A 12,254-nucleotide genomic window follows, 5' to 3' on the forward strand; every position below is an offset into this window, starting at 1 on the left:
TTTTAACTTTATAGCACAGCGTAACTCCCAACTGTCAAACTCATCCAAAACTCTTAAAAATTGGATTTTTTTAAACTTCATAACTAATAACTCACCGATAACCAAAAAATTTAATCAGTTTAGTTATCAGTCTCTGGTTACGTAAGATGCTGACTGTTTTTAATTTCTTTGATTAACCAAAAAAAAGAAAGAAAAACCCTATTATAATCTGAATATGCGGTTTAGATGAAACTTGCTTTGTGACCTTAACCATCGAAAGAATAGAAGTAGAAAGTTTTATTCATGTGCTATTTGTCATGGAGGTAATTTCTCACCCCTATGTTTTACGTGTACAAAACTCAACAGCACAATTATGGTCAAAGCAAAGCAGTCCTTTTAAGAATTTCCCACCGTCCAGCACTGCTAAAATCCAAAGGCTATAGCTGCAACAGCGAGAATCAGACGGCCCAGATTCAAAGCGGCCCCACTTAATAAAAACAACATCATAGACTTCTCCAAACTCACCTTAACTTGATGGGATTGGGAGCCAGGTGGAGCATTGAGAATCTGAATTAAAATTGTCATAGGATTATGTGGCTCTTATTGTGCCTCCTCGCCACCCTTCCACGCCACAATTGGCTCCAAAGAATTACACCACAGAATCCACAGCACAAATTCAAGAAAATATCACATCTTCATTCATTCATTCAAGAATAGTGCCCAGAAGCTTGGTTGAGGAGAACAATTCAAGAAGCTAGTTAGCTACTTCAATGGCTGCCACTTCGATCTGTGCCGCCACGGGTTTCAAAGGGGGGTTTTCGGCTGCCGTGGGCGGCGAAGACTACGCGGCGCTTGCCCGGAAAATGCCGGTGTTTGTCCGCGTGTCAAGGCCGGTCAGGGCGCAGCCTATGATGAAGAATGTTAATGAAGGGAAAGGGGTGTTTGCTCCTCTTGTTGTTGTCGTAAGGAACATCGTTGGGAAGAAAAGATTCAACCAGCTGAGAGGAAAAGCCATTGCTTTACACTCACAGGTACTATCCTTTCTCCTGCAAACTCATTTATTCTATGGTGCAGAATCAGCTTAGATTATTCATAACTGACCGACTCAGCAGCTAGCAAAACACAATCAGCTTAGATTACTCATAGCTGACTGATTGAATAGATCATGACCTAGCCGGAATAAGACAATCAACCTATATATGTTGTCTATAACTTATCAGTTCGTTGGAAATTGAATTTGTTATATTGTGATTATCAAATTAATAGTCTGACAAACGGACTCAAATTAAGAAAGTGAATAAACTATAATTTGTGATTACTAAATTAATAGTCTGACTAAGTTGGATGGGTAAAAAAATTTTCAGGTGATCACCGAGTTCTGCAAGTCAATTGGAGCAGATTCAAAGCAGCGGCAAGGATTGATTCGACTAGCGAAGAAGAATGGGGAGAAGCTTGGGTTCCTTGCATGAGAGGAAATTCCATTTTCTCCATTGACAAAATGGTCAGAATACTCTTCAAACAATGTATTTAAAGCTTTAAAGATTTCAGACCCACAACATATATGTATGTATTCCATAGGGACTTCCTATTTTATAATCTAGATGATGTACCACTTTCATCCACTTCCAAGATTAGGTCAACAAAATGACTGATAAACTGCTGTCAAAAAGTCTGCCACATAAAGTATACTGGTGGAACAAAAGTAGGCTTCCTATAGTGTTTTTAGCCTTTACAAATGGAGTAATGTTCACATCCATGTCTGCAAAAAACATTGTTAAACTGAGGCAATAGCTGCTGCTTTCATCTGTGCTCTATTAACATGAACTAGGGAATCATCAAGATCTACTTCTTCCTCCTGCATTAGAGAATAACATATATAAATCAAAATATTGAACAGACAGTCTACCATGTTGATCGACACTCGTGTCTTATGTATCGGGTACAACTATGCCTGTTTTTTGGGTTGTACAGGGTATTATTGGTAATGGATTCTAATTGTTAGCACGGTTCGGATTTAGATTGAAAGGAGTGTAACTTACCACGAAGTTACACCCTAAACCCCAAGACTATATGGTATGTATATATACAACGCGGGTAGTTAGCAGGGTTCAAACTTAGATTCGAAAGAGTGCAACTTACCACAAAGTTACACTCTAAACCCTGAGATTATATGCTATGTATGTATACAAAGTGGGTAGTTAGCTGAGATTGAACTTAAATTGAAATGAGTGCAACTTACCACAAAGTTATGCCCTAAACCTCGAGGTTATATGTTATGTATGTATACAAAGTGGGTAGTTAGCAGGGCTTGAACTTAGATTGGAAGGAGTACAACTTACCACAAAGTTACGTCCTAAACCCCGAGATTATATGCTATGTATGTATACAAAGTGAATAGAGTTAGCAGGGTTCGAACTTAGATTCGAAGGAATACAACTTATATGCATGCTATGTATACACACAAAGTGGGTAGTTATCACTTAGCAGAAGACATTGCAAAGATGAGCATGATGCAGGATGCAAGAAGTCAAGAACATGTTAGTACTCACTCTTCTTGCGTTTCACATTTCTGCATAGTTTGCTACCACAATGGCACTTGAAAGCCTTCACAGGATGACTGCGATCACCAAAATCTATACCATAGTCCTAAAAAATTAAGAGGGCATTAAGTTTCAGAGTGAAGATTGTTCGATTCAAGCACACATTAAATCATAAGATACAGAAATATAAGTAATCATATGAAGTTATGAACACTCCTTACTGTCCATGCTCTTCTTAACACGAAAAAACATTAATGACAGATAGTATGTTTACCCAAGTCAACTCTTCCAAAGCATTAACATTCCTAGTTGTAAAGAACGCGATCTGCAGTAAATTCAAGACGACGAGGAATGTCAGTTTTATCAAGACTCGACATAATGGATTAACAGGTCAAAAGTGCTTCTACTGGGAAATTAATAAAACGCGTACATGGTAGTAGTGATGATCTGGAGTCTCTATTTCCACAGGTATCTCAACCAAGTTGGCATCAAAACATCTTGTCAAGTGAACATATAAACGAGTAAATTTCAGTTGGCAATAGAGAAGAAAAGAAAATTAGTGTAGTTCACTGAACACTGAGAGACAAAACGCAAGACGGAGAGACCAACCATCAAAATCTATACCATGTGTCCATGTATAAACAGATAAAATACTAGATTCATGGAGGAGAGAAAGAAAAGTTGCAGAAGAAAACTTCATTTGACCATGGTCTTTGCACCATGTCATGAGGATAAGAATAGTTTACTTTCAAATAGGCCTATAATGTCTTCACAATAGCCATTAGTAGACATTTATAAGATTATCAGAACAATCAGAACAAACATGGGCAGTAGATAAATAACCTGTGATTAATGAATCTTGCAACATTTCCATAGTGTGTAGCATCCAAACAGAGTGCTTCTTCATCCTTTAAGACTCTTTCAGAACTCCAGTCAGCATCTAGCAACACGGGATAAGTGTGCTTCTCATTAGCACTGTGCATATTTCGCTCAAATAGCTCCGTGTTGGTTACGATCTCTCCCACATACTCACAAACAAAAGCACCTTTGGGTAAGTCCTCAAGTGTTCTCACCCCCCAGCCTTTTCCATCAGGAGTCATAAAAACCTTATACATGTGAAAGAAGCAGGTTACACAATAAGATCATAAGTACAGTTATGATGTTTTAATTTCCAAGTAGGATATAAGGAACGGATTCTCACCTGCAATTTCACAGTTATGCCTCGCTGAACAACGCGATTTCCACATTTTTTACTGCAACCACATTTATGCCAGCACTCTTTAATAAAGTTCCTTACAAGGTGACCCTTGCATTTTGCAGGCAAGTTTTTATCGCTTGACCTTTCAAGTGGGCAGTCTTGACAATAAAATTGATGATGCTTTTGAGGTTCACTGTTCATTGAGATGCAACTTTCAAGAAACTTTTCCTTAACTAAGCACTCTGTTGTGTAAACAAATTCACCACATGTTTCACCAGCACAAGCACATGGTATTTTTTGGGACAAGCAATCCCCAACACAACATGAGCAACAGTTGTCATCTGATATACGAGCAAGAAGAAATTTGATGCGTGCGTCTCGGAAAACAGTGTTGGTAGGAATGTACATGAATGGAGGTGGACGTTCATTGCTGAATTCATTTACCAAAGAAATTTTCAGCTCTTCTTCACCTTTAGTAATGTCTTCAACATAGTAAAAAGGCTTGCGTGAAGATTGTGGCTCCCAAACAACCATACTGCCGCTGGATGTAGTTGAGGATCCAAGAATTTCAGGAGACTTCCTTTTACTGTGCTCCTCAGCACCTTGACTTCTTTTACAATTGATATTTCTCATGATACAAATAGTTTCCAACATGTTTGAGCGTGGAATCATCGGAATTTGGGGTTGGACTTTGATAAGGTTACGAATTACGACTGTCCCATTAAAATACTCCGATGCAATGCAAAACATGGGTTGATGATCAGCACACCCAAACCTGATGGCTTCCTGATTATGTTTAACAGGGAAAATAGTAGTTGATTGTTGTAAAGATCTTGTTTTCCCATTAGAAATGGTCCCAGCTGCAAGAAAGTCCTCACACACATCTTCCATCAGCTTCAACAATGAGAATCCAGGTTGAGTAATTCTATATAATTTAACACAGTCTTCTTCCACCCTTTGCACCACAGTATCTAAACTTGGAGCACAAAAATCTGATTGTGAAGAAGGTTTGTAGATCAAAGAAATTTTCACTTCCCCTTTGAGAGTGGAAGCAATATCCAGCTGTGGTGAATCTGATGGCCCATTTTGTTTCCCCTCTATATACAAATCTTCAGAGCCTGGGAACTCCAAAAAATGTCCTCTAATTCCATTTGAAGATCCATCTTCACGTAAAAGATGAAGATTTCAACAATTATGGTAGGTAACAATTGATTACTAAGCTAACGGTATATAAATTGTTAAGGCTGATGGAATGCTGGATGAAGCCAAATTTGGGATCACGAGTGTAAATTGCAAAGAAATGGATGATAAAAACTTACCCTTTTCTGCCATGCCCAATAGAATTGGTTCAGATAATTCTAAGCATTTTTCCTCTGTAGTTGAAGTTTCAGAATATAGAAATTCACCTGCAAGTCATCAGAGGATGTACTCATAAATGTGCATGGCAATTGCTAGAAATGTTAGAACTGAAAATTCATTATGTGATTAAATAGAAAGAATGCCAAAATGTAATGTCTGTCTTGCTCAGAATGATAGCACAGAACCATTTTTATAAGAAAAGCAATAAACACTTGAGTTAAAAAAAAGGAATAGATAGTGCTATGTATTGTTGAAAACAGTATGCAAAATCACTCTCAGGCAACAAAGACAAGTAGACAACTGTGAAATTAAACATTAATATCAGTAACTTTTTCATGGTGAAGCAAGTTAAAATTTTAAAAGACCAACCACAACCTTTCTGAGAAAACATTGTTTTATTTATTTAAAAAAAATGACTTTTGATATAAAAAGAGCAGTAAAGTCAGATCAAAAGAACAATACTCCATATGAAATATCTAAATCTATCTAAAAATTCGTCAAATAATGAAAAGAGGAAGAAGTAGATGAAAGAATTATAATAACAAGAGAGATTGCTTTCCAAAGGTTAACATCATCCAGTATAAGAAAACTAGAATTATGTACTTCACTTTCCTTCTAATAAAACTCATAAGGCAAAAATACCATTGTTTTAAAGTGCTTCTTAAACTTATCAAAAACAAAATGCTAACTAGTGAAGCATCCTTTACAAAATATGGAACCATGAAACCAGAATTTGTCCACTATGAAAGTCAGAGCTACTCCTCAATCTCTGCCTAAACTACCCTCGCTACTAACAGTTAACAAAAATAGATAGACTCCGCCAGAAAATAAAGTGAACTCCTCAACCTATTGTATTTTCAGGAAGAAAATAAAAGGATCTAAGATGACTTCTTTTTGGATTCCTAGAGAAAATATATGGAAAGACTACAGCAAGAGGAAACTGAGAACCTGGCTGATCATCAGGAAATGGCTCATTTACAGGTATCACAGCACCAGAAATAAATTTATCAGGAGCATTTGTGTTGGAAGAAACATCAGAACTGCACACAACATTTGGATTTTCTAATAAGGAAGCAGGAGTGCTTTCGTATGTTAATCTTCTTTTAGTCATAGCCAAAAACAGAGGTGATGTTCCTTCAGTACTAATCAAACATGGTTTTTGAAAGGACACTGAATCATTTTGATCATTTTCATCATTTTCATTATCAGACAGCACTTCAATACACTCGAGTTTTTCCATGATGGGCGACGGTTTTGGGAAACTCTCTCTCTTTTCTCTGCCTTTACACATTCTTTGTGGAGGAAGAACCTGCATTGCATTTTCATCATTCCCTTGAGTTGTATAAGACCTATTATGGTTGTCCTTCTGTGTATACAGAAAACCAGCAGTTGTTTCACTCTGTTTTGAGTCAGGGTATATATGAGCAGGTGAAGAATTACTACTTCCATGTCTAGATCGCTTCAGTGGGCGGTCATCATTTTCTTCAGAGTCATCTTCAAGCCAGGAAGTCAGTAGTTGGTCATCCTTCTGTTCAAGAAACAACAATGTCAGTGTTCATCAGATCAATTCTGCAACAGTACAAGAGATATGGTGAAGAATTGGTCCATCAACTGAGTTCAAAATACATATATGATTATACCAGTTCACATTAACTGCAGAGTTGAAGAAAGTGAAGTTGCAAGAAATGTTTTGCAAAAACATAGAAAATCTGTTCTGAAAATCTTTATGTAATTTCAAAGTTTACACAAGTATACCTTCCGGTCGTCGTCATCTAAAATCGCCTCAACAAGAACAGCATAATTGTTATCTTCAATATGATCCCAGTTTTTGTCATATGCATCCAATAGGTTCTTGAGTATTGGTTTCACTGTTTCTGTAGAATAACCAAGTGCCTTCATTGCCTTGTATGCCCTACCAAACTTCCATCGATTATTTGGCGCCATTTTGAATGTTTGCAAATCTTGGAAGACTAACTATAACTTTGTCCCTAAGATGGCAAAACAGTGTCCAAGCATTATTGTACATGTCTTAAAGTCAAGTTCAAAATCACTAGAAATTGTAATATCAAACTCCAAAACTTAACCAATCTTAAAGCACAGGGGAGAGTTTAGCATGATTAGTAAATCAAGATTCTAACTTCAAAACAAATAAACAGATTTCAAAGTAAAGGTAACAAAACATCAATAGTTATTCCGCTACTTGTACCAAATCTTATATCTATCATCTTATGCGGTTTTAAGTTCACCAACTCCACCAAGTTAATCACATTATGATAACATTATGTCACATCACCAAGTTAATCACATTATGATAACATTATGTCACATCAGAATGATCAGATTGTAGAAAACATTATGCAAATATCCATTAACAAAAATGAGCTTCGGACATTGAACAACCAGCTCCGATCAACATGTTACATTGGAAAATATAACTTGTTTACTTGAATGAACACTTATACAGCCCACATAAAATGCGCAGAAACACAACCTTAAGCATAACATAAAATTATGATTTTTTTTTTAAGAAAAAAAGCTCAAGCATTTCAATTTCAAAATACGATGCAGCACTACAACAAAAACTGAAAAAAAAAATATTAATAAACAAAATATTGTTGGAAACAGGTTACTGTTCATTCCAATAAGCACCATGGTGGGCGGTGGGGGCCATCAAATGATCAAATAGTATGCACAAAACCCTTGAATGATCCTTAGGGTTTTGGAGGTGCACGTTTGATTTTGTAGAGTTCCTAAGCATTATATGTAATAGATTTTGGAGAACAAAGTTGAAATTGTTGTTAGATTACCTCTTCTTTGGAGCTTTAATGGCAAGATTTCCTTGTAATGAAGGAACTTTACAAAAATGGAGAAGTTAGAGAGTTGGAGAGATGGTGTGACACAAGATATTTTAATGAGTGGGATCCATATATATATATAGAGAGAGAGTTTATTTAACTTTAGGCCTCTTATTTATGGATAACGGGCCTAAAAATCTAAAAAGTAAGCCCAAATTTAGTGAGTTTGCCAACCCATGCTCGCGAATCATTATATCGATTAAGTCCACAATGTGTATTGACCATGGTTTAAATTATGTACATATTATGTACTTTTAATTAACAAATTAGGAGCATTCGGTTATTATGTACATTAATTTAACATATTTTATACATTCAGTTGATTGTATATACATAATCTCAAGTGTGGTCCATGATGTGTATGGTGGACCTTGGGAATTGAGATTTATGCGGTTGACATATATGTCACTTTTTACCGTTAATTGCATTGTTCACTCCTTTACAATAGATTGCATTGATGTCTCACGATCGATTGGTCGTATTATATGTAGTTTTATTTGAGTCTATTGTTATCTTATAAAGTGATAATATCTAAAAGCAAAACTCAAAATAAATGTGTAAAAATAAAAATATCACTATAATCGATCATCCAAAAATTAAATAGTCTAATTTGTATTACAAACTCACCCTTTATACCCTCTACATGCATTACCCATCTCACAAAATAACACAAAGTTCAAAACTTCAAATGCTCCTTTACACATAAATTAAGTTTTACATGGATTTTGAATACCCTATCAAATCATCAATTGCTCCCAAAAAAACCCTAAGATCAACATTCCAACAACCAAAAAGAAAAAAGAAGCTAATAATGGTAGTTTTTTGTCATGTAAACCATCAACAGAAGCTAATTAACACTGGCCTATTATTCTGTAGTTTTCAGTGGTAGCAAAACGATGTAACTTTTTAGCAAGGAAACGCTACGAACATTAGGATCATGTAACATGGCTACTTTTGTGTGTGTAATCAGGGGATAAAGAGCTGCAAATTCATCTAAACTTTGGCGAAAACTGGGGTGTAGCAGAAGTATCGGAGTTCTTTAATGCTGTTACTTCACTTCCTGTACAATTTGGATCGAAGGATAGGACTACGGCTATGGATGATAGCAGTAGCAATGGCAAAAGCCTGCAGAGACAACAGGGTTGATTGGAAATGAATGTAGTATAAACCGTCATGAATGTTTGCCATTTTCATGATTGGTACACTTTCCCGGGAGCCCTGCAGAATCAAAATTTAGGGGATTATTTCGTATTTTCTCCCATTTTCGTTTACCCAACTTCGAGTAAGAAAAACAAACCCGAGAAGCCTAAATTCGAAGGGGGAATATAAAAAGGCGGGGGGCTAAGGGTATGAGAAATGAGAGGATTTACTGATAACTGACCTGTATAAAAAGATCAATAGTTTTGCAATCTTCAGATAGGCCTGTTTCTGATAAATCGTTCGTTTTGTTTGGTCTAGTGTTGAGAACAGTTAGTGGACACCCGAGGTCCCAGCCTCCACACTCACAATGCCCTCCTGAACTCCACCTCTCGAGTAGGCTAGAAGGGCCGCCATTTCTGGCTCTCGGGCCGCCATGAAAACCAGCTGGAACTACGACATCCATGCTCGTTGAGCACTCTCCGCTACTAACAGAAGGATTCTCGGAGTGTATTGAGGTCTCCAAGCTTGCATTTTTCTGCCCCGTCTTGGATTTCTTGAGAAACTTCAAGCCCCACCCTCCGGTTTCTGCTTTCTTCGGGCTGTTGTGTACATGATCTCTCACAACCACAGCAGCCAATTCGAAATTAGGGAGAAATACGGTTTCTGCATCACTAACAATACCCGAATCGGGGCTGTTATGGGATTCCATCCAAGGATTTTCCTCGTGAATTGCATTTGCTCCTCCACTAAACTTGTACAAGCTTCTCTGCTTATACGTGTGGACTGCCCTAAACGCATCCGCCACTCTCTTTACTAGTCTCTTGTTCTTTCTTGTGTGACTCGAGGTTTGCGTATCGTCCACGAAGCCATCACCACAACCGTACAGCACGAATTGCCTCTCGAGAATCTGTGACTTTTGCGAAGTAGACACTGTCATTCGACCCACAATACTCGATTCCCCATTGCAGACAACACTACCCTCTCCTTTGGCACCTGATCTCGAATGAAATATGTAAACATAATCCAAAAACTTATCATCGGTCGAGTTCACCTTGAGCAAGTCAGCTACATATACCTCCTCCTTACCATCTGTCGAGAAAACATAGTGTGGTAACCCGTTTTTCCATGTGATCTGGAGCATTCCTTGAGAAATAGCAGAAGAAGACGATTGATCTGAACAGGTAGAGTTTGTACTTGACCTTGGAATAAGACTTCTTTGCTCGGGTAGGGATTGGTATCCGTCATACCCAACCGCCCTCTCCCATTGCAGAATCTGAGATGAACTGGAATTAAAATCACCAAACGAGCTCGGGGAATCAGAATATGCTGGTTCTTTAACATCAAGTAAATTTGTCTTCCCCGAGTTAACATCGAAATCCAAGTTGCCCAATTTGCCCAATTTGACAAGTAACGGGCTTTTTAGGATGTTCACCATACTCTTGCTATGCGTTATAGCACCAATGATCCCGTCCCCTGTAGAGTTAAGGACAACATTTTCAGCCCCACTCGCCAAACCGATCATATTGCACATACTGCCATTGCCATTACCTTGTAAAACTCTCATTTTTGACGAAAAACTGCCTAACGATGCTCCATATGCATGCTCGTTTATCAATTTAAGGCAACGGATTAAATGTCTTTCGTCAAAACTTATTATATGCCTCGGGAGCTTCTTATCTAGACCATGGACGAACAATTTCTGATCTCCGAATTCAACAGAGCAGGAACCCGATGTGTTTAGAACAAGTAGGTGGTGTGGCTCTAACCTTTTAATTAGCACATCTGACAAACCATTTTCTTCTGTCGATTCTAAGCTATCGTCCATGAATTTCATCGAATCTTCTGTCACCTGACCCTCTTTGGCCTCTTTTTTACTTTCCATATTATACCTCGAAGACAGCAGCAAACATTTGAAGCAAGGCAAGCACTTCCCAGTTCTCGCTTTGCCCTTACCTCGTGAATAAGCTCAAGACACTCTGAATAAAAATCGCATAAAGAGTTCGTGTCAATAATTTAAACCAAAATCCCAACATAAGATCATTTCAAATATATTAAACCAAGGTAAGAGCAATACTAAGGAAATGAAAGTGTTCTACACAAGGAAATTTCTCTTCGTGTCATCATGTATTGTCACGAGAAAGTTATCCATCAAGACACCACAGAGAGATACACAGAGAGAGACAAGCTAAACACAGCATTAGTTGTAACTTGTAACTTATCAAATCCCCAATTTCATGGTGATTTCACTGATTTGTACAAATGCAAAGGAATGAATCGAAAAAACATAAAACTTTTCTACTGTATTGCAACCGGGGATTAGGTGGTTAACCTGAAAGGAGTTTCTATTTCCAGAAAGGCTTCTCTTAGACCTAAACCCTTAAACTCAGCAAAACTCTAAACCATCAAGAAACTATCAATTTTCATTATCAACATGCTATTTCTTATTTCTAACATCTGGGCAGAAACTTGCAGTCTTGCAGACAGCTAGCCAAAAGAAAGAACAGTTCTGAAAAGTTTGCATAATAAACACACACACATATACACATATATATAGTTATATACATACACATATGCACTCCAATGATCTATGATGGGAGCTGTTAAACAAGCAAGCAGGATATGAAATCTGTATAAAAACTGCAACTTTTAGATGCACAGAGAGTCGAGAAAGTGTCTAATAATTTCAAATCTCTGCTCACCTAAAAATTTTTATTGAAAACTGCAGTGCCCACTTCAATTTCTTGACCCAAATAGCAGCCTCAGCTTCTCCTCTCCTTCACAAGCAACTGGAACCCAATAAAGACAGCATATTGCTGGTCAGTTTCAAGAATAAAAGCCTAAGAGAGGACCATTTCACCACCCAAAAAGTCAATTTTATACATTAAAAAGAACGAAAATGAGAAGAAAAAATTAAAAAGAAGATAACTTTACCAACTTGCACATGGAAGAAAGAACCCCACCACATCAACTTCGTCTGCAACTAAAAACAACTCTTCTTAAAGGCTTTCAACAACAAACGATGAAAAAACATTTCTTGCAGATTCTAGAAGAAGCAGCAGCCAAACTGGGAGAAGATGTAGACAGAAAAGGGAAGAAAATGGAAATGATTATTCACTAAAACTGGGGTTAAGGTTAGGCCTAATGATGCCTTAAGCCACGACTGGTTTTGTGGGAAAAAATGAA

The 12,254-nt window shown here is 37.4% G+C and overlaps 3 protein-coding genes across 5 annotated transcripts; 1 reads left to right on the top strand and 2 right to left on the bottom strand.

The window, feature by feature from the left end:
• Positions 1 to 621: 621 nt before the first annotated feature.
• Positions 622 to 1,478, top strand: LOC116000982 (protein PROTON GRADIENT REGULATION 5, chloroplastic). Its single transcript, XM_031240864.1, has 2 exons — positions 622 to 1,010; positions 1,344 to 1,478. Exons 1-2 carry the CDS (start codon positions 750 to 752, stop codon positions 1,446 to 1,448), a joined length of 366 nt encoding a protein of 121 aa, XP_031096724.1. The 5' UTR covers positions 622 to 749; the 3' UTR covers positions 1,449 to 1,478.
• A 275-nt stretch (positions 1,479 to 1,753) lies between these two features.
• LOC116001473 (probable inactive histone-lysine N-methyltransferase SUVR2) lies at positions 1,754 to 7,020 on the bottom strand. Its single transcript, XM_031241345.1, has 10 exons — positions 6,832 to 7,020; positions 6,025 to 6,604; positions 5,037 to 5,123; positions 3,721 to 4,880; positions 3,363 to 3,625; positions 2,950 to 3,016; positions 2,794 to 2,844; positions 2,529 to 2,625; positions 2,319 to 2,332; positions 1,754 to 1,834 (listed from the first exon to the last, which is right to left on the bottom strand). The coding sequence occupies exons 1-10, from the start codon at positions 7,018 to 7,020 to the stop codon at positions 1,754 to 1,756; spliced, it is 2,589 nt and encodes an 862-aa protein (XP_031097205.1).
• A 1,489-nt stretch (positions 7,021 to 8,509) lies between these two features.
• LOC116002454 lies at positions 8,510 to 12,254 on the bottom strand. Of its 3 annotated transcripts, none has more exons than XM_031242597.1 (4): positions 12,007 to 12,254; positions 11,771 to 11,857; positions 9,313 to 11,047; positions 8,510 to 9,149 (listed from the first exon to the last, which is right to left on the bottom strand). In XM_031242597.1, exons 3-4 carry the CDS (start codon positions 10,951 to 10,953, stop codon positions 8,985 to 8,987), a joined length of 1,806 nt encoding a protein of 601 aa, XP_031098457.1. In that variant the 5' UTR covers positions 10,954 to 11,047; positions 11,771 to 11,857; positions 12,007 to 12,254; the 3' UTR covers positions 8,510 to 8,984. The 3 variants fall into 3 exon arrangements, with proteins under 3 accessions (XP_031098457.1, XP_031098456.1, XP_031098458.1); XM_031242596.1 differs by having other exon boundaries at positions 12,003 to 12,254; XM_031242598.1 differs by lacking the exon at positions 12,007 to 12,254 and having other exon boundaries at positions 11,638 to 11,776.

This window comes from Ipomoea triloba, chromosome 13, assembly GCF_003576645.1.
Source record: "Ipomoea triloba cultivar NCNSP0323 chromosome 13, ASM357664v1".
Classification (NCBI taxonomy): domain Eukaryota; kingdom Viridiplantae; phylum Streptophyta; class Magnoliopsida; order Solanales; family Convolvulaceae; genus Ipomoea; species Ipomoea triloba.